Source organism: Fundulus heteroclitus, chromosome 23 (assembly GCF_011125445.2).
Source record: "Fundulus heteroclitus isolate FHET01 chromosome 23, MU-UCD_Fhet_4.1, whole genome shotgun sequence".
In the NCBI taxonomy this organism is placed as follows: Eukaryota; Metazoa; Chordata; class Actinopteri; order Cyprinodontiformes; family Fundulidae; genus Fundulus; species Fundulus heteroclitus.
The window spans coordinates 13,415,742-13,441,331 of record NC_046383.1 but is presented as its reverse complement, the minus strand read 5'-3'; the positions used below and the strand labels follow the sequence as shown (position 1 = coordinate 13,441,331).

Sequence of the window (25,590 nt, the reverse complement as noted above, 5' to 3'; positions counted from 1 at the left end):
CCTCCCCAAGTGACTGTTCTCACAGCAGGGTGCCTGCTGAAAGCATAAGGCCCTGGACTCATCACTCTCTTTTGCTGCTGTTCATCAGCCACACTGGGGAGAAACCCTCTCTCTGCCTGTGGACCTGAATGGAGTTCTGAGACCCGCCACATGGGCGCAGGCCAGAACCAAGCTAAGTACAGCCTGCATCCTTCAACATCGTAACCCAAGCAGCCGACCGCCACTGAACGAGGCTGTGTGTGTAATCTTTTTCAGTATTCTTTTTGCAGGAGAGCTGAGTCGAGACTGCATGAAGTAGTTTCACACGGCTGGACGGTGCCTAAATACGTCACGGCCTCCACAGCTCCACACACAGCCACGCTAGGAAAGCCTGCAGAGTTCCGCGCAGCGCCGAGCCTCCTCATTGTCGGCTAAAACAATTTTCAACCAGAGATCCCAGGCCAGGATTCATAAGTCAGAAAAGCTGGCTCAAACTGCTCCTACCCCGGCTGCCCTATCGCCACAACCAAAGTCAATCAAACAGACACAGAAGCAGAGGTTTGGCAGAGAAAGGATGGGGAAAGTCAGGATGGAATTATTCATTTAAAATGGTTTTACTTTTAATGTGTTTTACTATGATTTAGCTAAGCTGCCTGTTACTGACCTTTGAAATAATGCTTTGCTGATGTGTTCTGGGTGTTTTACGGTTATGACAAACTTCATCTCCATAAGGGTTTTATCATAGCTCTCAACTCTCACGCATTGACCGTGTGACACACGCATTTCATCAATTGCACACGCTCACACGCATTACTTTGAAAATCTCAATCTTACAATCAAAATCTCACTCTTGAAACGCACGCGTACGGACGCTTCGCCTCATGGCGGAACCAATTTGCGGTACAATGGTTTCCGCACATCCAGTAGTAGAGGGAACACAGCTGCAAGGACCGCCGCCACGCAAACAAGTTTCCCTCATCCAAAGTGAAACACTTCTACGGTCCGTGTTGCGTGCAAATTAAATGGTAAGTCGTCATGTTTTATTAATTTGAAATAATTCAAATTGCCTAATAATTTCTGAAAGCAAACTGTCGCCATTACTTTCCTTCTTTATCGAATGATGTGAAGTAAGAAAGTAAGATAGTCCGTTTAAAATAGTGACCGTCTTGAATTGACCAACACCACCACCACCACCCCCCCCGTCGGACCACAATCTCACTCTCAACTTTCGTCAAAAGTTGAGAGGTATGGTTTTATGCACCGATGAGGTGTATAAAATGTTTGGTAAAGTTTGTGTTTTCCAGTCCACTCATTACAACAAAATATTCTTGAATAGTCTTTTTAAGTAAGCGCCCAAGGACTGCTAACATTAGTCGCAATTAGCTTCCCAGATAACTTACTGCTACTAACCCTACTAAATGTAACCACGTTTTTCTAACAAAATGCTTGTTTCGCTCAATTCAGCCAAAGCTACGAGCGTTAGTATAGCATTAATAGGAAGATTTTGATTTAATGGTGTTTTGTGTAACTTAAGATTAACTCATCAAGCTGATGTAAATGCGGCCAGGACATGCTCCGACACGTCATTTCCGATTAATCGTCCGCTATAGCTCCCTCTAGCTTCCAAAGTTACCAATTTGAGGCTTAATTATTTCCCGGAGAAATAATTATAATAATAAAAATCAAGTGTCTTACAGTTTATTGATTTTTATTTAGCAACTCATTCTTAGAAAATGTTATTTTCTCAAACAATGTTTTATCTAAGTTGGAATTTCAATGTGATAACGTTAAAGATGTACCAAATGTTCTAAATTAGTTCCATATTCTTTAAGATGAACTTTGGTTCTCTAATTTAGATTTGCAGTCAACCCAAGATTTACTGATTTATTGTTGTGGTAGTTTTCAGTATCTTTATTTGTCCTTTTGTTCTTTGGTGTGTAAATAGTTCCTTAGTTTCTTCAATCTTACTTTTGCTTAGGAGTTTAGCTAAGTTTCACTAGCCTAGAAACTATAGGATTTGTTGAAATATATGGTTAATTCAGATATCCAACATTCTGTAATGGTGTTCACTGGATGTGCATTTTATTTCTGTTACTAAATAATTAGACTTGAAGAGAAGGTGTCACTCCTTTATATGTGTTACCAGCTGATTGGGCTGATGTTCACCAGTCAAATGAGTTATTAATTAAACATTAAATAACTAAAAACATGCGTAATGGCACAACAATGATCAGTCCCAAAAAAAAAAACAAGACAAAAACCCAAATCATGACTCATGAATGTCTTCAAAGATTAAAAATAAAAACCTTCCAGCAGGTATTAAACATGCTTTTCATTTTATACATTTCTGTATTAAAATATTTTTTTAAGCAGCACCATCTATGTTTTGACCCAAGTATTAGCTTAATTTGCCAATTTCTATAATATTGTCTGGTCTGTAATGTAAATTTAATGATGGTTTTCTTAATTTCTTGTAGGCAGATAATCAAATAGGGTCAAGTTTATTTCTATTGCGTAATTCAGCAGCAAGCCGCTTCAAATCATTATCATAATGAACAGAAATAAATGCTTGAAAACGGTAGTCGATGAGTAATTGATAAATGTTTCACTTAGTGATCGGAGTTACTGAAAGAAATGCACTTTCAAAAATGTTCTACTTTATTGAATGGATCTCTGTGTGTGTTCTTTAATATTCCACTCCCAACGTTCTTCTTTCATTTTAACCACAGGCAGACTTACGTCAGCTGCTCTTTGTGTTCAGCTTGGAGTACAGGACTTGACCTGCAGTACTCTGCATTAGACTTTTACAACAACGTAATTTTACTGACGTTGACTGAGTGCAAGTGGTGAAATTATCCATCAGTGCAGGTCCAGCTCCTCACCCCATGTCTGTTTGTTTCGGTGAGATGGAATTGTTTCCTGCATGTAGGTCATCTTCTGCCTGTGCGTGCTCTGGTGAGATAGCATCGATACATTTGTGTGAAGAGTTTTGTTGGAAACTGTAGGGGTCTTTTTAACACAAACACACAAAGGCATTGAATCCACTGATGGAGATGTGGGTGCATGGAGGTTATAACAACAGGCTGCTCAATGCATAACAAACAACCTGCAGCCTAATCTCTGAGAGCCCAAACAGCAGCGTTTAAAGCAACTTGATTTCTAACCTGTGAATTCATTGTGGCCAGGTCTGTGATGGCATTTTGACTATAACCTACAAGGACATAATGTACAATCTAAAAGAATAAATCTATCTATGTGTCTCCATAAATTGATTTTAAAAAGTGAGACTCATACACATTCATCACAGAGTGAAATATGTTCTATTTTCTTTTCTAATTGTGATGATTGTGGCTTACTTAAAACCTAAAATTAATTTACTCAGAAAATTATATTACATGAAAATTAATGAAGATTGGAATATTAATACATAAATGTGAGCTTACTCAAAAGTATATCCTTATATATAACTGAATGCACTCTGCATGAATTACTGCATCAAAGCGGGGTAGCATGGCAGTCAGCCTGTGGTTCTGCTGAGGTGCTTTGGTCCAGGTTGCTTCAGCCCATCTGCATCGGTGGCTTTGCCTATCGGATTTTGAATTCTGGATTTTGGAAACGGACTGGGACTGGACCTGCTGGATTTCCCCTGTTATGCTCGCTCTACTGTGTATGACTCTGGACTGCCCCTTTCCAGAGAGTGGATTCACCATCAGATTCAACGTCCCTTACGGATCCAGTTAAGGTTGGTGGCTTTTTCAGCATAGTTAATAGTTCCCTGCGCAAACTCCCAGCCACTGCAGTGCTGTCAGTTCCGTTCCCAGAGGTTCATCTACACTTTCTCTTTTGATAAAATAATTGAAACGTACTCTGGGTGTTGCACGAATTACCGGGTCTAGCTCCTGAGACTCATTACAGGAAGTGTGTGCAGTTGGCAGGTTCTGCAGGAAAAATCAAATCAGCATCTTCATAAAGCATGACAGGTAACCATGCAGTGCTGTCAGGTTTCCTGGTAGACAGCTGCCTTGACTTTAGATGTAAAAAAAAAAAAATAGAAAACAGTGGACCAACATCAGCAGATATAACTCACCAAACCATCATTGACTTTGGAAACCTCACACTGGACTTCAAGCTCCCTGGATTCTGTTCCTCTCCAGGCACTGGGACCTTGATATCTACACAACCAGTTAAAAGTTAAGACTACCTCTGGAAACTCCATCAAGGCAGCTGGAAAACTATTTCTGGCGTTTAACCTTATGAACCTCATCAATAGAAGAGTGACCAAAGCAGTAAACAAAACAAAGGGGGGGGTTAGAAAAAGCTAAAACGTACAGGATGTTTTGAGTCATCTCACACTTTTGTGTTTGATACATAATTTTCTATATTTTTGAGTCATAGATTTGATGTTTTCACTGTGTGTCTGCAATGTAGAAAGTCCTAAACATAATGAAAAGCTTTTGTATGACAAAGGTGAGCCCAAACTTTTGACTGGTAGTGCAAATGAAATGCAAAACTTCATCTGACTAGAGAAAATAACCAATCAGGGCCTTTTTCCTTATTAGTTTAGTTAAGGCGCTTCTGATATTGTCTTTGGTTCAGGAGTGACATCTGTGTGTGCTGGCTCCAGATGGAGGCCACGCCTTGTGAATCTCCCCCAAACTCTTGGATAGACTTTAAGTCATACAATTCTCTCCAAGCTGCAGTTGTCTTCCACACAACTTTCCATCAATATGCTCGGATTCAGCCAGCGTCTTTAGTGAGGAACTTTAGTGGCTTTGCCCTCCTTGTGGCCTCAGAGACTCTGTGCAGGACAGCTGTTAAGTCAGCAGTCTTTCACACGTGTCTGTTGGCCATAACATGGTTATAGAACTTATAAGGTAAAAATCTGATCAACATTAAAAAGTACAAAAGGAAATATGTTGATTTGAACACACATAAAAAAACTAATGTGATTTGACCATTTTATTTCTAAGCTCTTACAGGTATCAGGTATTTAAATTAAAAACAGCATTCTTCTCATTTTAAAACAACATTCATAATAATAATAATATTAATATTAATAATAGATCACCTGTCTCCTATGTTGTGAATTTCAAACTAAACGTGTATCGTAAAAATTATGACATGGGTCAATATTTTCATTTGAATCCATGGAATTGCATCATTAATCATTTAATCAATATATCAATGTAAATTGATACATTGTTACGCCTCTACTAAATATGTTGTAATATGGAAATGTATTGTTAAGCTGCTGTATTCAAGAGGGAAATATTTCATGAAATATTAACTAACTTTAGGTACAATTTAAATTCAACCTGAATCCCGATGAGCAAACATGATAAACTGCAAGTAAGAGATGACACAAGAGAAATGATAAATAGAAAAGTGAAAGGCATTGTATTACTCATTGTGTTTTCCAAACAAGTGATTTCTCAATTTCTCACATGGAAATTTGCTGACTTATGCTTTCTGTTTTGCATTCTTTCCCCACAGTAGTCATTTTTTAGCCAGGCTGACAGTATTGAGCAATGACTTTGCCAAATGCATCCACACCTTTGTGGAAAAAAGCACACATTGTTCTAGCTTTTTATTGCTCTGTGGATTAATGAAGGGAACAGTTATGTGTTCTTCTGTTCACCGGTGCTTCAAATATACAAAGAAATACAATAAATTGTCTTTTGTTTTACCTTTTTTAAATGTATGTTTGACACTGCTGACCCTTGTACTTTTGAAACAAAATGAACACAAAACCAGCTTTTACACAACTCATTATAAACCCCAGAAAATCAAGTAACAAATAGTTGCTCTATTCCTCACTTCACCTCATGTAGTTGCTGATCGTAAAAATTATAAAAAGCTAAAAAAATAAATAAAAAACAAACCGAATGGACAAAAATAAAAAATCAATCACTCATGGGGAGAATTTTGATCCCGTGAGCGTTGATGTAGGTGAGGAGGACCTTGGCTCGCTTCTCAACAACATCGATCAGCTTGTCGATGCCCTGTCGGCCGCCCTGGCTTTCCCAAAACATCTGGTCCAGAAAGAGTGACTGGAGAAGTTTTTCCCTCAGCTTCCCGCTCCTCAACACGGACACAGCCTGCTCTGGAAGCCTGGAAAGACACAGGAAGAGCCTTGATGTAGTTTAAGTACAGGTAATAAGCTGCAGCATTTATCTGACGAGCCAATTAAAGCCATAATATCTAGTGGTGTGGCGAGCCTTGCAAAAGTATTCATACCCTTACACGTCTTGGCGCATTATTACCACAGACTTCGTTTTATTTTCCTTGGACTTTATGCCATACATTAACACCAAAGTGGAAGGAAAATGATACATGGATGTCATTATTTTCTTTCTTTTATTTTTTCACAAATAACTATCTAATAAGAACTGTGTGCAATTGCTAGCTTTATTTATACAGCACACTTTACAACAAGTCGCACCAAAGTGCTGCACAGCAAGAACAAAACAACTGATAGTTAGAAAAGAGAACATACAGAAGAAATATATAAAATAATGAATTAGTGTAAAAAGAATGAAGACATAGAAATATGATTTCAAGCTATGATTTATTTCACAAGTCAAGGAGTAGAGATCGTTTTTTTTTTTTTTTAAACAAACTTAAAAAGTTTTGAGATTATGAGGAGCTCTTGAATGAATTGAAAGATTATTCCTCTTTCTTTGGCAGCAACAGAGAAGCCATGATCGCCTCTACCTTGCTGGTTGGACCCCAGATTCTCTAAGAGCAACTTGTTGTCTGATTTTAACATTCTTGTACATATATGGTATTATATTATATTAAATTTGATTGGGCAAGACCATAACCTTAAAAACAAGTTAAACATTTTTTAAATCAATCCTGCAAGAAACAGGAAGCCAGAGGAGTGAAGCCAGAACTGGAGTTCTATGTTTCCATTCAGGCGAGCAGCAGAATGTTGTACAAGTTGCAAGCGATGAAGGAACAACTGATCTAAACCGACATTAGGGGAATTAATATGACCCCGGTGAGCTGATGTAAAACCACACAACAACCTTTCAAAATCCTTAGGAAGGGAACAAGGCTTTAGCTTAGTAAGAAGTCGTACTTGAAAAAAAGATTGTCTTGACAACTTAACTGAATGAAACATTTTATGAGCTACTGTAACTTTGAAAAGTGTATATTAGTAGTTTTTTTCATTAAAAAAACTACTAACATTATAAACTTAACTAAGCAGGACAGAAGTACAGAAAGCAAAAGTAATAGATAAGGTAATATGACAACAAAAGGAAAGCTGATTAGTTTTCTGCTCTAATGTTGAAGTAAGATATATTATTATTGATATTATATTATCAGCAGACATTTTCTTGGTCACAGAACCTTTAGATGTTGTTCTTCTCTGCTGCAGTCGCTTTTAAACTTTGTAAAGGGGTTGCTATAAAGAATAAAAGCAAGATTAAAAGACATATTGTCGTTTAAAATATATTTTATTTTACTATTTGATTTTAATTATAGGTTGCAGTTTCACCAAATGTTTCTTTAACTACAATAAGATAAAATACTAGGAAGGATATCATTTTAGGACAAATATACCTAACAAGTTACCATTGTTGGTATTTTAAGATGTTAAAGGCTTTGAAGAAGTTGCAGCTACAGCAGGTTTGGAGTTGGTCTGGTGCCTGGTCATCTGTTTATATTTTTAGTAAAAGTATGGATGAAGTGGAACCTACAGTGACATATTTTCAATAAAGAGAAGAAAAAAAGCTGAAAGATCTAAATCATGTCTACTTCATGTGTCATATTGGTGATGTGGGAATTTACTGAGATCCTTAAACCTACGTCCAGTTTTTAGAAAAGCAGGGACATCTTCAGCAGACATCCCAGTAGACGCACATCTTTAAATACACATCTAAACTGATTTTTTTTTATATGTTAGAGAGGCTGCAGTCATTAAAGGGAAGATTTGTTTGGCCGCTGTAGAAAGACTGGAAATAACAGGTCTATCATTAAAAGGAACAGTCACTTTGAGTGCCCCAGTACTTTGTGACTCTCAAACTTATCAGCCAATTACAGCCGGTCAACAAATTCATCATCCGCAGCAGGAACCAGGGGTGGACATGGAGAAAGAGGACAGCGGGCTGGCACACCGCCTGCTCAGACAACAGGCAGCAGAGAAGAATGCTGAGGCCAACAAACACAAAGGCCAATAAAAGCAAATAGTCTCCACTTTGTTGACACAAGGGCTGAGGTTCTGTACAGATAGCCTCACTCCTGCCAAAGCGCAAACTGGACCCTGAAAGGAAGAATCATAAAGATTTGCCCAGATGAAACACTAGCACTCAATTCAAATCAGTTTATTTAAGCATAACACATTTTTAAGGAAAAAGAAAAAGTCCATCCAACTGCACAGACAATTTCTAAGTTTAATATATTTGTTGTAAATTGATGTTAGTGATCAAACGATGTAGTCAAGCTCAGTTTGTTATTCAAATTGTTTGAAAAGTTTTCTGTGTTAGTAATCCCAGTCTGAATGATTTTCCCTTCAAGGCTCTCCCAATAGCAAAACTAATTGGTTTCCTCTCCTATGGAGATGTTGGGTTAGATAAGTGTTTCTGTGGGGAGCAGAGGAGTCGCACGAACAGGTTTGCCTTATTTTTCTCCGTAGAAAATAAAGCAGGTGTTACAGTTAAAAAGGTCTGTGGGCACATCCTGCTAAATGGGACAACAGAACCATCTCCTGTTTGGTCTGAGTATTCTGGGTAATCATCGGAGAGAAGGCTTTATTGCATTAATGTAAGGTACTGTAGCTCTGGCTGTCTGTGGATAAATATTTCTAATTAAATTACTGAAGGAGTATAAAACTTAACGCTACTGTATTGTGTCTTTGATAGTAGTGTATTTTATTCTTTTTCGCATATTTTCAGCTATTTTCAGCTATTTTAGCCCTCTGTATTTGAATGGTGATGAGGTTCATGGCTAAAAGAAGCATGCATCCTGTGATGCATGTTTGTTGTTGGCCAAGTGGTTAGAGCAGTGCACTTGCGCTCTGAGAAGGTTGCAAGTACCCGGTTTGATTCCCACAGTCTGCACTCTGGGTCCCTGAGCAAGACCCTTAACCCCTGATTGCTCCCCAGGTGTCGCACAGTGGCAGCCCACTGCTTCACAAAGGGATGGGTTAAGTTGCAGGAGTAAATTTCTCCATTGTAAGATCAATAAAGTTCAATTTATTTATTCATTCATTTATTTCCATAGACAGAATGAGCAGGCAGTGGACATTTTTGTTTCATCCTTTGTTTTGACAGCAGGTACATGTCAGACTAAAAATGTTACCATATACTACTTTATAAAATGTGGCAACATTGAACAATGTGAAATGTTAAAGACTGTTATGGCTATAAAATGTATTTAACTGTTGTAAAATGTAAAAGGGATTCTGGGTAATCGTCAGAGCAACTGCTGCACTGCATTAAGAGCAAGAACGATACAATTTACATTATTGACCTAAAATGTTGAAGCTTTGAAAATTCCCCTATCCCTTTTATTTTATTCAATAATCTGCCGTTTACAGAAATATTTTTTTGTCCTCCAAACAAGTCTTAGAGGACTTCACTTCACAAATGTGATTAGACCCTCTGAATCTGCTAGCAGTTTATTTGCCATCTCTGGCCATTGGCCATAACGCGGTATCATTGAAATTAACGGGGTGGTCCGTCTCTGAGCCACTGTGCTCAGACTCTCCAATCGGGCAGTAAGCCCCTCCACCTGCACTATCTCTGTTATCGGCAGTCAATGATGACATGCGGCTAAACACGTCATCACTGGTCAGATCAGGCAGGGGACCAGAGAAAATTACGGAGTCCGACATTGTTTTAGTAAACTTACACACCGAAGCAACACCAACTTTAGTGACCCCCGATTGGCGTAACCGGGTGTCGTTACCGACAGCGTGAATAACAATCTCACTGTATTAACACTTATCCTTAGCCAGCAGTTTCAGGTAGGATTGATGTTGCCCGTTCTGGCCCCTGACAGGCATTTGACTGTGGTCCCTGGTGTCTCTAGTGCCACGTTTCTGACTATTGAGCTCCCAATCACCAGAGTCGGCTTCTCAGCGGGTGTATCGCTGAGTGGGGAAAATCTCTTAGAAACACTGATGGGTTGGTGGTGACCTTGGGGCTGGAATCAAGAGCCATGATTCCTACGTATTGTCACCCAGCCGGCCTGAAAACCCGGCTGTTCGGGTGCTACTACTGCAGGACTAGCATGAAGAATATAATGTTCTGGTCCTTGCTGTTTTTGCTGTATTATTTCTTGCTTCCTTCATTTCATGGCAGTGATGCCAAAATGTCCATTTTATAATCGTTCTTTAGCTTCCCCAACGTGTTTGCCTCCATCATGCAGAGCATCATAAAATTTAATCTGGATATTGTGACTCCACTTATCATACATGGCAGCGCTTTCACCAGATTTGTATTGAAGCATGAGAAGCTGCTGCACATATTGATTGTAAGAGGATTCTATACTAGTGTCATCACAAAGAATTCACTGTTCATCCTTTCCTCTCCAGACAAATGAGTTTCAGTGATGCTAGTGATCAAACGATGTAGTGAAGCTTGCACACATTTTTTCAGCTCTGCCCACAAATTTCATATGGGTTTTTAAATCAATACTTGACAAAATAATTGACTTTTTAATCTATTTGGGGCATGCTTAGTCAGTGTTCCATTCATTTTCTCCAAGTTTTAACATGCGTACTGATGTCTAAAGATGTCAACATTTCTACATTATGTTTTTTCCTCCTGATGCCATGTATTTTCTACAAACAATCCCTGACAGTCTGACAAATGAGCCTCATTTGTCCGTATGGTCTAATTTACAGTGATCTCCATGTAAATACTGAATTACATCCAGTCACAGCTTTGTGTGTTGACCAGAGCCCTGTTTGTCCGTATGTTTGCTGTGTGCCTTACTTAGCTTGCAGCAAACTGCAGAGATCACTTCTCTGGGTTTTCTATTAACAACTCCACATTCCTGCCACTCTTTCATAAAGGCCGGATTTGCGGAATGTGTGACTAATAGTTTTCTGTCCACAGGTTCTCCAACATGAGCTGTGGATCTTCTCCTATGTACTAATTAGGTGACATTTGAAGGCAGCTGTTTCACTGAACATTACTTAGGGGTAAAGGGGAATGGGGTCTGAATACATAAATAAAATGCCACTTCAATATTATGCACTGCTATGTTAGTCTATCACATTAATATCTTGTAAGACACAGTATATGCATATCCTAAAGTCTGAAAATAAGAAATGTAGTACAATAAATGTGAAGAGCAAAAAAAAAAAAAAACATACAGTGATTAAGATATGGCAAACTTACTCCTTGATTCCCTCCAGCAGCCTGAAGTTTAAGTTGTCCTCGTTGCGATCAAAGAACCCCTTGTTGTTAGTGAAGACTAAGTGTCTGAGGTCGTGCTGCCTCTGCACAATGTTTGCCAGTCGTAAGTTCTCCGGGTCCTTACACGCAGCATGGCGTCCCGGTCCAGCACACCCATCCTCCTGCCGGGGCCTGAATCCGCAGCAGTTCGGATCCAGGCGGTTGTGAATCTGATGAGACAGTTCACAGTTATGCAGAAAATGCAAGAGCAGCATCAGCTGGGATTTACAGAATTTGAAATTAGGATTAATTTTGTCCATTCTCAATGCATGAAGTTGATAACATAGGAAAACACTTTAGTTTATTTTTTCTCACTCTATTTTACATCCATTACAATGAATTCATTACAGAGTAAATCAGGTAGAAAAGGTTTAGTATTTTAAAAAAACATAACACCTTCTGCTGATTCTTCTTTAGTGTCTTTTTGGCTAATGTTACCATCTTACTCGACGTAAAGAACACCAATTAAGGCAAGGCAAGTTTATGTGTACAGCAAATTTCAGTAAGTAGACAATTCAAAGTGATGTACTTGAACAAAAAACAAGAAAAGAAAACATACAGTGGAACTCAGGGTTTCAGCATCTTTACACTTTTCTGGAAGTTTGTTCGAGATAATGTGGAGCATAGGAACTAAATGCTGCTTCTCCATGTTTGGTTCTGGTTCTAGTTCTGGTTCTAGTTCTGGTTCTGCAGAGCAGGCTGGAGCCAGAAGACCTGAGTGGTCTGGAGGGTTGATGCCCTGATAACAAGTCTGTGATGGATTTAGGTGCTAAGCCATTCAGGGATTTATAAACTGATAGAAGTATTTTAAAATCTATTCTCTGAGATCCAGTGAGCCGTTGGAAGGACTTCAGAACCGGGTCCATGTTCTCTACGTTCTTAGTCTTAGTGAGGACTTCAGAACCGGGTCCGTGTTCTCTACGTTCTTAGTCTTAGTGAGGACTTCAGAACCGGGTCCGTGTTCTCTACTTTCTTAGTCTTAGTGAGGACGCGGGCAGCAGGTTCTGGATCAGCTGCAGCGTTCTGATCCACTTTTTAGACAGACCTGTGAAAACACCGTTGCAGTAATCAGTATTACTAAAGATAAACGATTATTTGATCCTGCTGAAAACATCACATCACTATGTAATGTCATTGGAATCTTTAAGCTTAAAAAAGCCAGCGCCTCCTGCTGTATGACACCTGCTGCCTCTAATGTGAACAGTGACCATTAATTAGATTTAAGCCCTCATTCACGTTTCCATGAACTACAAAAGCATGATATAACAATGAATTTAGATGGTAACACTAAAGGATCAGACTATCCACTTGTATTCAGCTCCTGCCTAATCCTCAACACAACACTTAAAAACTCCAGGAACCTTTAGAAGAATCTGAAGGTTGAACCAACATGGATGAAGAAGCATCCTCTTAGGCTGAAATATATTCTCGTTAATGCCAACCTTCTTCAAAGTGCACCCCCATTTTTTAGACCCGCATTGGTTATACTTGATTTCTTGTCATATGTGAGTCCCACTGGTAACAGAAAATTACCCAAACTACCACATATCGTCATATCAATCAGGAGAGATACAATGCTGCAAACCTGGAAGCATTGCATTGAAAACTCATGAAGCCAAACAACAAATTGCTTTAAAGGTCTCCCAAGAAAGTAATCTTATTCAGGGTTCTGATCAGACAACTACAGTACCATACGAAACATGCTTGCCCCATTGAAGCAAGCATTGCGTTTAAAGATAAAATGTTTACACCAGATAAAGATAACCAGAGTAAAAAAAAAACAGTTATCAAGTTCTAATTTCATTTATTGATAGAAATGAATTATCCAAACCAAATTGGCCCTTTGTGAAAATGTAACTTCTCTCATTGTTAAATCTTAAATTAACTATCATTGACCACATTTTGAGTTAAATTTCACCACCCAAACCCAGTCCTACTGCCAGGCCTGCAGAATCATCAGGTTATTACTTAAACTGGACATATTTAACAATATGAAGCAGATTAAAAGATCTCAAGACGGCAGCACATCATGCCCCAATCCAGATATATCCAAGAACAGAAGAGAAGGCTGCTGGGACCTATCACTCTGGAAAAGACAGCAAATCCATTTTTATATCTTTGGGACTCCAGAGAACCACAGTGAGACCCAGTGTCCAGAAATGAACAAATGAAAATGTGAATCAGAGGAGAACCTTCAAAGCCGTACCTGGGCTACAAAAGTTACTCCAACTATGCTTTTATCCAGGAGGTCAGAACAGAACCAAGAACGCCTGGATGCCTCAGTTTCTTCAGTTAAGTTCAGGGTTCCATAAAACGAAAGAGACCGGACTGAAATGGCCTCTATGGGAGAGTTCAAAACCACTGTGGATCAAAAACAAAACAAAGGGCTGTCTCCCAAAGACCAAAAAGCATTTTGATCATCACCAGGGCTTTTAGGAAAACATCTATGCACTGAAGAGACCAAAGTGGAGCTCTTTAGAAGGTGTGCTTCTTTACATCTGGTGTAAAACTAACAAAGCAATTCAGAAAATAGACATTGTACCAACCGTCTTTCCACAATCTGCACCAATCAGCCAAAAACTGACAGGTCGCCATAGCACCTGTTAATGCATGCAGTAAGTCACACATCAAGAGAACATTTTGGGCTCAAAGTTAAAGAATTAAAAATTGTGCAAGTTTGACATGATCTAAATTATGATGACTCTGCAGCGGTCAGTATGTGAGTAAAATGGTCCAAGGAAGACGCAGAGGTAAACGAGTAAAAAGTTAATTTATGCATGTGGAGAGCAAAGGCTTTTCTGGATGGTCCGGCCCAAAAAATCTGCTACTGTGGCTCAAATTGTTAAAAAAGGTAATTCTGGTCATGATAGACACACAGTTTATTGCATATGAGGCCTATGTGGTTAGACAGTCATGGGGGACACAGTATTCCCAGAACACTGTTGTCTCCTTTCAGCAGAATAAGGGGTCAATGATATCTACTGATCTTTTGTGATTCATTAAATGTCAAAAATTATCTTGAGCACAAATATGTGAAGTAAAACAGATTTCCAAACTAGTTTTTGTTTCCCACTGTTTGTGCTTTTTGTAGTAAAGAGATGAATTAGAGCGGTTGTTGTCATTGCCAAAATATGATTCACAGAAGCCTCCCACACAGGAAATAGGCCAAAGGACGGCACATGAGGGAATTTTAAATAGGCTTTTTACTAAAAACAGCTTTTGGAGTCTTGAGTTGTTTACAGACAACAGAAAAAAAAAATGGAGGAAATGTATGAATTATGTAGCAAATTCATATATTAAAAAAGCACAACATGATGGCGATAGCAAATCTATTAGATGTGAAAATGCATGTTTCTCCTAAGTGCAACTCTGCTGTTTGCAATCCTGTGATGAAGAGATAAATCCATAAATGTATTATTCTATGGAGGCTCCTTACACAAGATATAAGACATCTATCTTGCCAAAACAAAAAAGCAGCAGCATTTTTAAATGGTTATTACATCGATTGTGGCATAGTCCTGTAGATGAATGAGAAAGAAAGGATTAAAAACACAATTTGACTCCAGACATTTTCACAGGACCCATATCTAACGGGAACCGAGACACTCCAGCTGCATTTGTATGGATTAGGACTAATGCGGGAAAAAAAACATTGTGATGTTAAATTTAAAGCTTTCATCAATCAAAATGTTTTTACCTGTAGCAAAAAGTCAAACAGAGCTAATTTGCTCCATTCACTGTGATAAATTGTTGAGCAGCCTGAGTTGAACTTTGGGTTAACATTACTAAGCCAACACCTCTGTGTCAGTGAGTTCTGGTATTCCCTCCATGTTATGCTCACAGTGGCCGGACCTGCAGCGAGCTCTTCAGGGTACAGCGATGCATCCCACAGCACCGCCTGGCAGGCCTGGCTATCTGAAATGAGAAGAGAACAGAGATTACATTTTTTTGGATTTCAGCAAATGTGACAACTGAACCTTCATGAACGACACAGATACCCTTACTGTTTTAATTCAATGTACTTGCATCCCTAACAAAACTCATTCTTAAACCCTATAATTGAGCAGATAAAGGCAAGGGAGCAAGAAACAATGTGCCTTCCAAGATAAGAGTAGTAATTTACCACAATCCTCTAGGGTCTGTTAGCACTGATACTGTAATTTTCCACATGTGATGTATCAAAAGAGATTTACAGCTACTTCATCTCAAACAAGGTTAAAGGGTGAAGTAAACAGCAGAAGCAACCATGGATTTCTGAACTTAATGCCCAGGACAGAAATAATGTGTCTCTCCTGGTTCAGCTTAACATATTTAGAAATATGGATTACGAAATATGAAAGCAGATGCAGGCATTAGTCACAGGCAGGATTATTGTAAGGCAAGGGGAAAAAACAGAAACAAAGAAAAAAAAAAACATTTGCTTTCAATTACAATATGTTCCCAACGACTCTGTTTATAGAAATACTCCAACTCCGCTCAGCCGTGTTGGAAAAGTATTCACACCTGAATCTTTGGACAGTCAGTCACATTATAACTACAACCCCTTATGTGTATAATTGGGATTTTGTGCGATACAGCAACACAAAGCAGTGCATGATTGCTGAGTGAAGATCAAACAAGATTTTCAAGTTTCAATGTTACATTTTTGAAGAAAAAAAATCTGAAATGTGTACAATAGTCAATACATTGTAGATCTCCCTTGTATTAAAACTATAGGCGGCAATGATGGATTAAGTTGGCTACAAACTATTTTTTATTCACATCTAACTCACCTTCTACTTGTTTGTTGCATGATTTGGGGCAAATTAAAAGAAGGACTTTTGTGGAGTTCAAACAAATTCCTGACTGAAAGGAAAAAATCGTAAACAATTGTTACAGCTGAGCTGTGGATCTCTGCAGCTCCTCCAAACACAACGAGCTTCAAGGCTGTGTCTCTGATTAATTATCTCCTAGCCTTTCCTGTCAGCTTCAGTGGATCTTTTTTTTTTTTTTTTTTCGGTGGCCTTCATTATTGAACATAAGTAGAGAGGAAAAGGCTGAAAGAGTGGGGAGGACATAGGTCCACAGGCTGGAGTCGATAGCCATGCCTTGGTGGGTTTGCAGTTGTGAATTAATCTTTCCATTTTAGGTAATGGAGTGAACCTTGCCCCTCACCTGTCTGCTGTGATCCTCTGTCTTACTGAAGCTGTTCGTTCACCAATGATCTCCAAGAAACCTCTGAGGCCCTCACAGAACAGCTGGATTTAAAATGAGATCAAGTAGACTATTTACCAATCAGCGTACTCCTGAAGGTAAAATAAATTAAAGGAAATTGAACACATTTCCTTGCCACATTTTTCATATTTAAAAAATCATCTTTCTACTTCAGAGGCAAATACGTATCTGGAGGTCCTTGATCTCAATAAAATACACTGACTTTTGTGGTTGTAATGTGACAAAATGTGAAAAGTCCATGGCAACAAAATAACAAATTAATAAGCACTTTAATGCATGTTGTGAAATATGAATTACATGTTACACTATAGCTGCAGTAAAGAAACAACACAGGGAATTTATGTTCTGAGCAGTGACCTACCGGGCAAAAAGCCAAACTTCCTGCTTACCGCAGGTATCGTCCTATTGAGCCCAAGCACTCGGTCCAAATGGAAGGCAAACACCTCCGTGCTATCCACAGACCTGTAGATAACTCCGCACCGGCCTCCACATACGTTTCTATTCAAGTGTTTTTGGTTAACCAGCTGGTTCATGTCCACACCCTCAAACACCAGAAGAGCCGGCGCGTCCATTCGCGGGATTTCTTTCATGCGCAAAACTTTGGCATCCGCAAGGAAGCGCATGTTTTTCACGTCCTGTGCGCTGAACCAAGACGGCGCCTTTGGGCTGTAAATTCGGATAGTGCTAATGTGATGGTCTTTGCCATAGTTGTAAGATGTTCTGGGAAAGTCCACGGGATTGCCTTCTTTCCTGGGTGGCTCTAGTGCAGAGTCACTGTTCGCTTGGGCTGCGTCCCGCTCCGCGCTGAACTGTTTACGCTGTGACGGAGAGCTCGTTTTTGTTCTCACTTTCTTCCTCAGCTTTGGCCGGACTGTGCCGAAAATATGTGCCGGTTTAGGACGCTTGGATTTTAGCGTTATGTACAGCACATTAAACCGGGTCGGGACCTCCAAGTTAGAGGTCTGCAGGTCCGAGCTGTCCGGTAGATCCCCGTCCAGATGATGCTCCCTATGGGCGTGCCGCTTCTGTTCCTCGTTGCGCCTTCTGTGCCGGGGTTGCGCTAAATGACCAACTTTTAAAACCAGAAAAAACAAGTTGGCCAAACACAGGATAGCAATAAGCAAAGTTCGCTTGGAGGCAGAGCCCATCCTAAAGCTGCGGGTCAGTTTTAGACAGGGGAAACACAGCCAGTGTGCGCGACACTTCCCCATGGTGTCCAGATGAGTTTTTTCACCAAGTTTAAACTGGGGAGGAGCGCAATTTTAAAACTCAGTTTGGAGGAGAGGCTTTCTGACCGTCAAGAGACACTCAGACTGTCTCCAAATATGAATTTAAAAGTTCACACTGGTTGTCGCCCATGATGTTTCTAATTGGTTAAAAAATTAGTTCACATACTGTGAAAATTCAATTCAGTTCAATTTTATTTGTATAGCGCTAATTCACAACATGTCATCTCAAGGTTCTTTACAAAGTCTAATAATTCAATCAAATCCTCCAGATTGGTATAAGTTTCCTCTCTATTTGTTCAATTTTTTTAGGGGGGCACACTTTTTCAAAAAACATTTTATATGCTTCAGGCTGAACAGTGGCTCTGTGACTACTTCTACAGAGCTGAGGAAGAAATTCTCAAAATCTTAAAAATAAAACATACAAAAAGCAATAGTGTAGTCAGTGTTGCCAAATTAGGCCGGTTTCCACCCAATATGCTTCTTTTGAACACATTGAGCTGGAACAAAAATAGCTTATGGACAGGTTGCAAAAAAATTGGGAAGCTCCAAATCTTTTAGTTTTCTTTGGGAAGAAAACTAAAACCAATTTAATAAAATGCCATCTCCTTGAACTCATTTTACTGGTAAATTTATTTTTTAAATGACTAGAATCTGTTGAATCTGACATCTTCAATGAATAATAGTTATAATGAATAATATTTATTGTTATAATAAAACAAGAAAAGAATAATGGTTAATTAAGTGTTTGGTCAATGTAAACGCCCCAAGAGGCGTTGAGTTCTACTGATCAATATAAAAATATTTCATATGTGAAAGAGAAATGTTTGATTGATTTGATTGGTTGAACTGTATGACACACATCAAAGATATTACGATGGCCACTCCGAGGTTAAAAAAATAATAAAATACAGCTTCCAGTCCAAGGCGGGCACGGCCCCCCAATACCCACCCATGCCGCCGGGTCTGCTCTAAGGAAACCCAGCAGATTGCATCAAGTCTTGACAAGCAGACTCCTCCTAAAAGAGCGTAGAGCCACAGTGGACAGTCATCTGCATTGTTGATGGCTTTGCAGCAATCCCTCATACTGAGCATGCATGAAGCGACAGTGGAGAGGAAAACTCCCCTTTAACAGGGAGGAGAACCTCCAGCAGAACCAGAACCAGGCTCAGTGTGAACGCTCATCTGCCTCGACCCACTGGGGCTTAGAGAAGACAGAGCAGAGACACAGAAAGCACAGAAGCTCACATTGACCTAGGAGTACTTTCTATGGTAGATGGTAATCGTGGAGGATCTGCCTCCCCTGATGATGTCACAGCTAACTGAACGCCAGACCAGGTGTACCTTCTATGAAGAGACAAAGGACAGAGACAACTAAAAGTAAAAAAAAAAATGACAACAAACAATGCAAATTGGAGAGCAGTTTTAAGCCTAGTCTTAAAAGTAGACAGGGTGTTTGTTTTTAAACTTGGGAGTTGGTTCCACAGGAGAGGAGCCTGATAGCTAAGGGATCTGCCTCCCATTCTACTTTTAGAGACTCTAGGAACCACCAGCAGACCTGCAGTCTGAGAGCGAAGTGCTCTGTTCATAACATACGGGGTAATCAGAGCTCTGATATATGATGGAGCTTGATTATTAAGGGCTTTATATGTGTGAAGGATAATTTTTAATTATATTCTTGATTTAATAGGAAGCCAGTGAAGGGAAGCTAAAATTGTTGATTTTCATCAGAACTCTTGCTGCAGCATTTTGGATCAGCTGAAGGCTTCAAACTGCATTTTGACTTCCTGATAGTAAATAATTACAATAGTCCAGCCTTGAAGTAACAAATGCATGGACTAGTTTTTCAGCATCACTCCTGACAGAATATTTCTAATTTTGGCATTATTCCAGAGGTGGAAAAGGGAAACTCTGGAAACCTTTTTAATATGGGATTTAAATGACATGTCTTGGTCAAAAATAACACGGTTTAACGTGTTTTTCACTTTATTACCAGAGGCCAATTTAATGCCATTCAGAAAATTGTATTTCTATATTTTATAGCCCACCACGATAACTTCAATATATCAGTAAGAATATTACGTACATCCGCTTTAGAATATAGAAATGTTTGTCTTGTTGAAAATTAATTGTATTTTATGAAAAATATCCGGTTCACTCAAACAGTTCAGACTGAGCAGCTATTAAACACATATCTCCAATTATACTTGTTAAAATACAATACTTTAGTGGGAGGGCTACTTTCAGACATTTTAGGTGGCTTCTGATGGTTTAAATCCTTGTGTTTAACAGCTCAGTGCAGGAGGATCACGTAGGGGGAAAATAACAGCGACAGGCCATCAACTGAACAGAACAGAAGGGAAAAACACTTAAAAGGAGGAAACAAAAAAAAACCTCCTGTGTAGGCAGCACTCTGCCAGGGCGCAACAGCCCAGACAAAGGATTTCCTGGTATAACTCAAAACAAGTTTAAATATAGAACTATTGTCTCCTGGCTCTTTAAGTGTCTCTGTCGTTATGCCAGGAGGATGAGTCATCAAACAAGAGTTATTTTATAAGGACCTAATCTAGCAGTTTAAACAAAGCTAATACCTGCAAATGACTTTGATCCTAATTGAGATTTTGAATTATTACAAACAACTCTGGATTAATGATCAGTGAAATTATATGCTAAATCAATTAGGCAAATTAAATTGGACCCTGCTGCAATTTGTTCGTCATGCGTCTTGGGGCTTTCCCGGAGCCTCCGCGGCTTTATTAATGCGCCTGGCGCAATGATTGGGTAACTGGCAGCACCTGCTTGCTCTGCAGACTTCCACGCAGCAGACAGACACGCGTGGCCTCTGGCGGTGTTTTAAGGTTGTGAGAGGGTTGTGTCGAGAGGAAAACAGGCAGTCCTTTATTTTTTTTATGATGCCTCTGGTAAAATGCTCGCCTCTGCTTTTATTTGTCGTGTCGTTATTGATAGTGAGCTGCCTCAGCACTGACGGTGGGTTAACGAGCCTTTGAGTTGCTCTGTGATAAATATGGAGCTCAGTGAGCTATGTGGGTTGTTTTTTGCACCCCATCCTATTTAGCTGTTTGCTCTAATTGTGTCCATATATATATTTTAGGATGTAATGACACCACAGAAGTCTGCTCCCAGGAAACGGTTATTTTCTTTAATAACTCTACAAATATCACTAACTTTGCTTATGGATTGGCTGCAAACATGGCGGCTGCAGTGCTGTATGGAAGCACCTTCGTTCCAGTCAAAAGAATAGAGACAGGGGATGGTAAGCTGAAGGATTCATATGCAAAAAAAAAAGGTTTATTTTTAGTTGTATGTAATGCAATAAATGTTCTTTAATTTTTACAGGTATGTTCTACCATTTTGTGAGCTGTGCATCAATATGGGTTGTAGCTCTTTTTGGAGATCTGTTGCTGCAGACGCCCAAATTCCACCCTCTTGCAATGCTTGGAGGTGTGATCTGGGCCACAGGTATTGTCTCTTGAAAGCACAACCTCAAGTAAAAGTCTCTCTTTGTTGTTTTGTCTGCTGTTTGGTATCACATGGTGCAGAAGATGGGGCTCACAACTTCAAACAGGAGTCCTTTTACTGCAGTCCATCTAAAAATAATAGTCTCTACTGTGAGAGAAATGGCCTGCTTTGAGTACACAGTCAATTTCACTATAAATCACTGCAGGCTCCATGAAATGTGCTAGGAGCGCGTGCGTTTACAGGAGATGTGAAATGTCACTTTAAAGTGCTTCTTTATGGATGCTCTGCAGTCGGTGTGAATTTGTGCATATTTAAAAATGGCATCTCAAAATTTTAGGAAACGGGGCTTTAGGCCTTTGTTTGTGTTAATGTGATCTTGCAGCTATTAACTTGGTTCACATATTCTTCCACAGGAAGCGTAGCTGTGGTTACCATTGTTAAAGCAATTGGCCTTGGTCTTGGAATTTTAATTTGGGGCTCGGCCAGTCTGTTGATGGGCTGGGCCAGTTCAAGGTAAGCGTACCAGATGCATGAGGCTCTGAATTAATAATTAAGGTCTCTGCCTATTTCTGGGTGGTGAAGTTTAATAAACTGTTGATGCTTATAACGACCATCTTGATCCACACACTGAAATGGGTTTGCTTGTTTGAAACAGATTTGGGTGGTTTGGAATTGACGCTCAGGATGTTTCCAGGCCAGTTCTAAATTACTGCGGTGCTGGGTTGTGTCTGCTCAGGTAAGCTATGCAACATTAAATGGCTTCATGTCTCGAGTTTATGCAACTTCAATGGATCATTTTAGGATGATCAGTAGTTCTGTTTTTTTTTTTTCTCCATTTAGTGGTCTGGTGTTTTTCTTTGTGAGAAGTGATGTGAAGCTACACCCGGAGTCTGAAACGATTCCTTTACTAATTGACAGGGTGGGTAGTGTGTTTTTATTATATCTTTTTTTTACTTTTTTAATCTGTTAAACTTTTCTCTAAAGACTTCTTTTCATTTCCCAGAGATCTATTTCTGGCAGTTTTGCACAACGATCCTCTGCCTACTGGATTGACACCATTGGACCAAAGATGAGGCGAATCATGTGAGCTCACCACATTACCAGAGTTGTTTCACAGCCTTGTTGTATTGGATGATGAAGCAAATGATTCAAGAAATCACATAATTGATTGAGCTAATATAGTGATGGTGCAATAATTGGTAAATACTGTTAAACTTCATGTTTTGCATTGGCTTTACTGCATGTATTTAATGGGTGTAGTTTTCAAATTCTACCCTTCCCCCAAGATTTTAATCAGATTATCAAGATAACATGACTTAAAAGTAGAGAATAAATGTGACGTGCCAAAATATCATGCTGTAACAGATGCAAAACGAAAGTTGTTTTCTTCCAATATTTGGCACTTGACTGGCATCAGGCGTGAATGTTTAGTATTCACTTTGCTAAGTTGTGAATAGGCCTGGCTCACTTTCTGTTGCTAATCTGTTTAAGCTTTGTGGAAAAATGTTGAAATTAACATACAAATTGAACAAAGGTCTCAAAGGAGATTAAAAATGCATCTTTCATTCAGCTCTTAACTCGGTCTTGTATCCTTTTTCATCAGTGGCTGCATGCTCGCCGTTATGACTGGCTTGCTGTACGGCTGTTCATTTGCACCCGTCCTCTACATAAAGAACCATTCAACGTGCCCAGACAGCATATTTTATGGAGCCAGTGTCTACGGTAGGCTATCCTTCCATGATAAGGCCCTTCATGCTGAATCTCCAAGTTATTATACCCAAATGAGCAGGAAATAAAAGGAAACATTTAAATGTCATTTTGGTTATCAGGATTACTCTTGCTCTATGCACATGGAGCAGTGATCCATCCCCCTGCTGAGGACTTGGTTTAACTGGAGTCATCTTATATTATTTTATTTTTTTTGCAGATCTTGACTACGTTTTTGGACAGACCTCTGGAGTTTTCTTTGCAAGTGCAGTGTACTTTGTCATCTATTGTGCTGTGATGAAAAACAAGCCAAGGGTTTACCCCAGAGCCATCCTACCAGGTAGCAGCTCAGTTTAATTTCAAAGCCTATTAAAAAAAAAAAAAAAAAAAATCTCCCCAGTTGTGTAAATGCCCAAGATGATCAGACTGCTCCTTTTAGGTTTGGTCATATTTGTAGCTTACCTTAACTTTCAGCATAAACTAAAAGCTGAAACCAAATGAGGTTGGAATATTGCAATTCAATGCAACTGGTGTCAGGAACATGGCTCCCACCATGTCACTACTTTTTTTTTTTTTTTTTTTCCCCTCCCCACCAGCATATTAATTTCTGAGAACTAAGGAAACATGGTGCCCAAGAGGCCACTGCTGGATCTAATAATAGTACCAGTTTGACCCCAAGACTGACTTGGCTGCTGTTCTGAAAATGTCATGGAATAGCTTCCTGTTGCTTAGTGGCATTTAGTCATTCTAGCGTTATGTATTTGAGTTCTGACAAACTTGTTACTGTCATAGGTTTTTTTTAAACTGGATGTATTGCTGTGCCTATTTTAAACTGATATTTTATACTCCCCCCTCTCCCTTTGTTCTTCAGGGTTTCTGTCTGGATTGATGTGGACAGTAGGCACATACTGCTGGTTCCTGGCTAACAGCTACTTGAGTGCTGTTGTTACATATCCTATTGTCACTGCAGTAAGTGCATCATGTCCAAACAAATATAAAAGTAGAGTTAGAACCTACTTTAGCATTTAACATTTGCTCCTCTGGGTTTTTTTTTTTTTTTTTTTTTTTTTTTTAACAGAAAATGGTAGTTCTCGTGTCTACATATACAGCTGCAATAGTTCAGAGAGGCATCTTTGTGTATGCCTCCAATGGGACATTTTGTAATTTGAGAATGTTTTAATTGTGCATTTAAGGATGACTGGAGTGATTTAATGAAACTAAAACTTTAGAAAATCTACTTATAAACTATGCAAACATGTTCTGCTTGGAGGACAATTATAACTGTTGAAATCAGTTTGCATTTGATACCCTGAAGATTAATATAGTGTAATTTCACTTAAAGCTGCAATGTCTGTGTGTTTGGCTTTTTTTTTTTGAGACATAGCTTAAAGCTTTGCTGGGTAATAATTGAAAAAGTTAAAGGTCTGTAATAACTGTTTTCTTCTGTAGGGCTATGGTCTGGTTGCAGCACTGTGGGGTTCCCTGGTCTTCAGAGAGATCAAGGTAAGGTGTGAAATGAATTTAAAAATTCCTGAAGGTCAACTTATGACATATTCCTCATTCCCTTTCTTTTAGGGTCTGGTTAACGGCATCATCTTCTTCTTTGCATCCTGTGTTGTGTTGGCTGGCTCTATGCTGACTGCTGTTTCAAAGCTTTGAAAGCTAAAACAACCCACTGCAAATGTTCCTTGACCTGCCTTTTTGTTTTCCCCCTTCATTGACTAAATTTATTTTAAAATAAATGATCCCTGAATTTTTAAATAAAAGCTAAATGTCTCTTAATAGGGAAGATAAATAGACATATTTGTAACTGAAAATGATTTTTAGTCACTTCTACTAATCTTAAAAAGCCACATTTGACACTTTATTCACACCCTTTAAGGGCTGCTGTACTAAAATATTGCACATCTATTTAAATTACAATATGGTGGAGGTTTTTATATTAATGCTTGATGATTGTACTTTGTAATATGTCTATTAAAATGTAAATTGTGGCATTCATATGCTTTGTTTTTGTCCTGTATTTGAATTTTTACAACTAGAATCATGTTCAAAAGGCCACCTACTAGTGAACTTTACACTTTAAAAAAAAAAAAAAAAAAAAAAAACCAGTAACTGACTTGAGGTACTTATGCATTTGTTCAATTGATCATAATGGAAAGGAGGGCCCACACATGTCCTGGATAAACCAGCTTTTTACTGACATGACTCTCCAGATATGGGGATGGGGTCTGGTTTAAACGTTGTCACCATGCTGTTTTATCTGAACTTTACAAAGGATGGAATGAAACTTGTTAGCCACTCTCATTTTACAGAGGAAGGGTGGAAGGTTTAAACTGCTTCATTTTTAATTTTGAAAAACAAAACTTTTGTAACCTTCCCTGTTTTCTCTGCCACAAAGACATTATTCATGACTTTCAGTAGCATAACAGAAAAATTTAGATAAAGCATTACATTAACCTCCATGTCTTACTCAAAACTCTTCTGGCATGTTTAGCTCAACTTTGGCTTCATCTGACCAATCACCTAGTTAAGTCCCACAACATCAGCGCCTCTGTTCAAAGATCGAGTCA

At 39.0% G+C, this 25,590-nt stretch overlaps 2 protein-coding genes across 2 annotated transcripts; one reads left to right on the top strand and one right to left on the bottom strand.

Annotated features, from left to right (window-relative positions):
* Nucleotides 1–4,948: 4,948 nt before the first annotated feature.
* gask1b (golgi associated kinase 1B) lies at nt 4,949–17,830 on the bottom strand. The gene is made up of 4 exons (XM_036127616.1): nt 16,966–17,830; nt 15,088–15,305; nt 11,334–11,560; nt 4,949–6,090 (listed from the first exon to the last, which is right to left on the bottom strand). Exons 1-4 carry the CDS (start codon nt 17,813–17,815, stop codon nt 5,883–5,885), a joined length of 1,503 nt encoding a protein of 500 aa, XP_035983509.1. The 5' UTR covers nt 17,816–17,830; the 3' UTR covers nt 4,949–5,882.
* A 2,776-nt stretch (nt 17,831–20,606) lies between these two features.
* Nucleotides 20,607–25,018, top strand: tmem144b (transmembrane protein 144b). The gene is made up of 12 exons (XM_012876916.3): nt 20,607–20,818; nt 20,943–21,104; nt 21,188–21,310; nt 21,724–21,823; nt 21,966–22,046; nt 22,151–22,229; nt 22,314–22,393; nt 22,914–23,032; nt 23,238–23,357; nt 23,889–23,986; nt 24,467–24,520; nt 24,593–25,018. The coding sequence occupies exons 1-12, from the start codon at nt 20,740–20,742 to the stop codon at nt 24,674–24,676; spliced, it is 1,179 nt and encodes a 392-aa protein (XP_012732370.2). The 5' UTR covers nt 20,607–20,739; the 3' UTR covers nt 24,677–25,018.
* Nucleotides 25,019–25,590: the final 572 nt, after the last annotated feature.

What these genes read in the sequence shown, in the direction of transcription:
- tmem144b (XM_012876916.3), top strand. Translation starts at nt 20,740, where the DNA reads ATGATGCCTCTGGTAAAATGCTCGCCTCTGCTTTTATTTGTCGTGTCG. An exon ending in GAGCTGCCTCAGCACTGACG is followed by an intron (nt 20,819 to 20,942) that starts GTGGGTTAACGA and finishes TATATATTTTAG; the next exon opens with GATGTAATGACACCACAGAA. An exon ending in AGGTGTGATCTGGGCCACAG is followed by an intron (nt 21,311 to 21,723) that starts GTATTGTCTCTT and finishes ATTCTTCCACAG; the next exon opens with GAAGCGTAGCTGTGGTTACC.
- gask1b (XM_036127616.1), bottom strand. Translation starts at nt 17,815, where the DNA reads ATGGGGAAGTGTCGCGCACACTGGCTGTGTTTCCCCTGTCTAAAACTG. An exon ending in TGTTTGACTTTTTGCTACAG is followed by an intron (nt 11,561 to 15,087) that starts GTAAAAACATTT and finishes CTGTCTCATCAG; the next exon opens with ATTCACAACCGCCTGGATCC. An exon ending in CTGCTGGAGGGAATCAAGGA is followed by an intron (nt 6,091 to 11,333) that starts GTAAGTTTGCCA and finishes GTGTCTTTCCAG; the next exon opens with GCTTCCAGAGCAGGCTGTGT.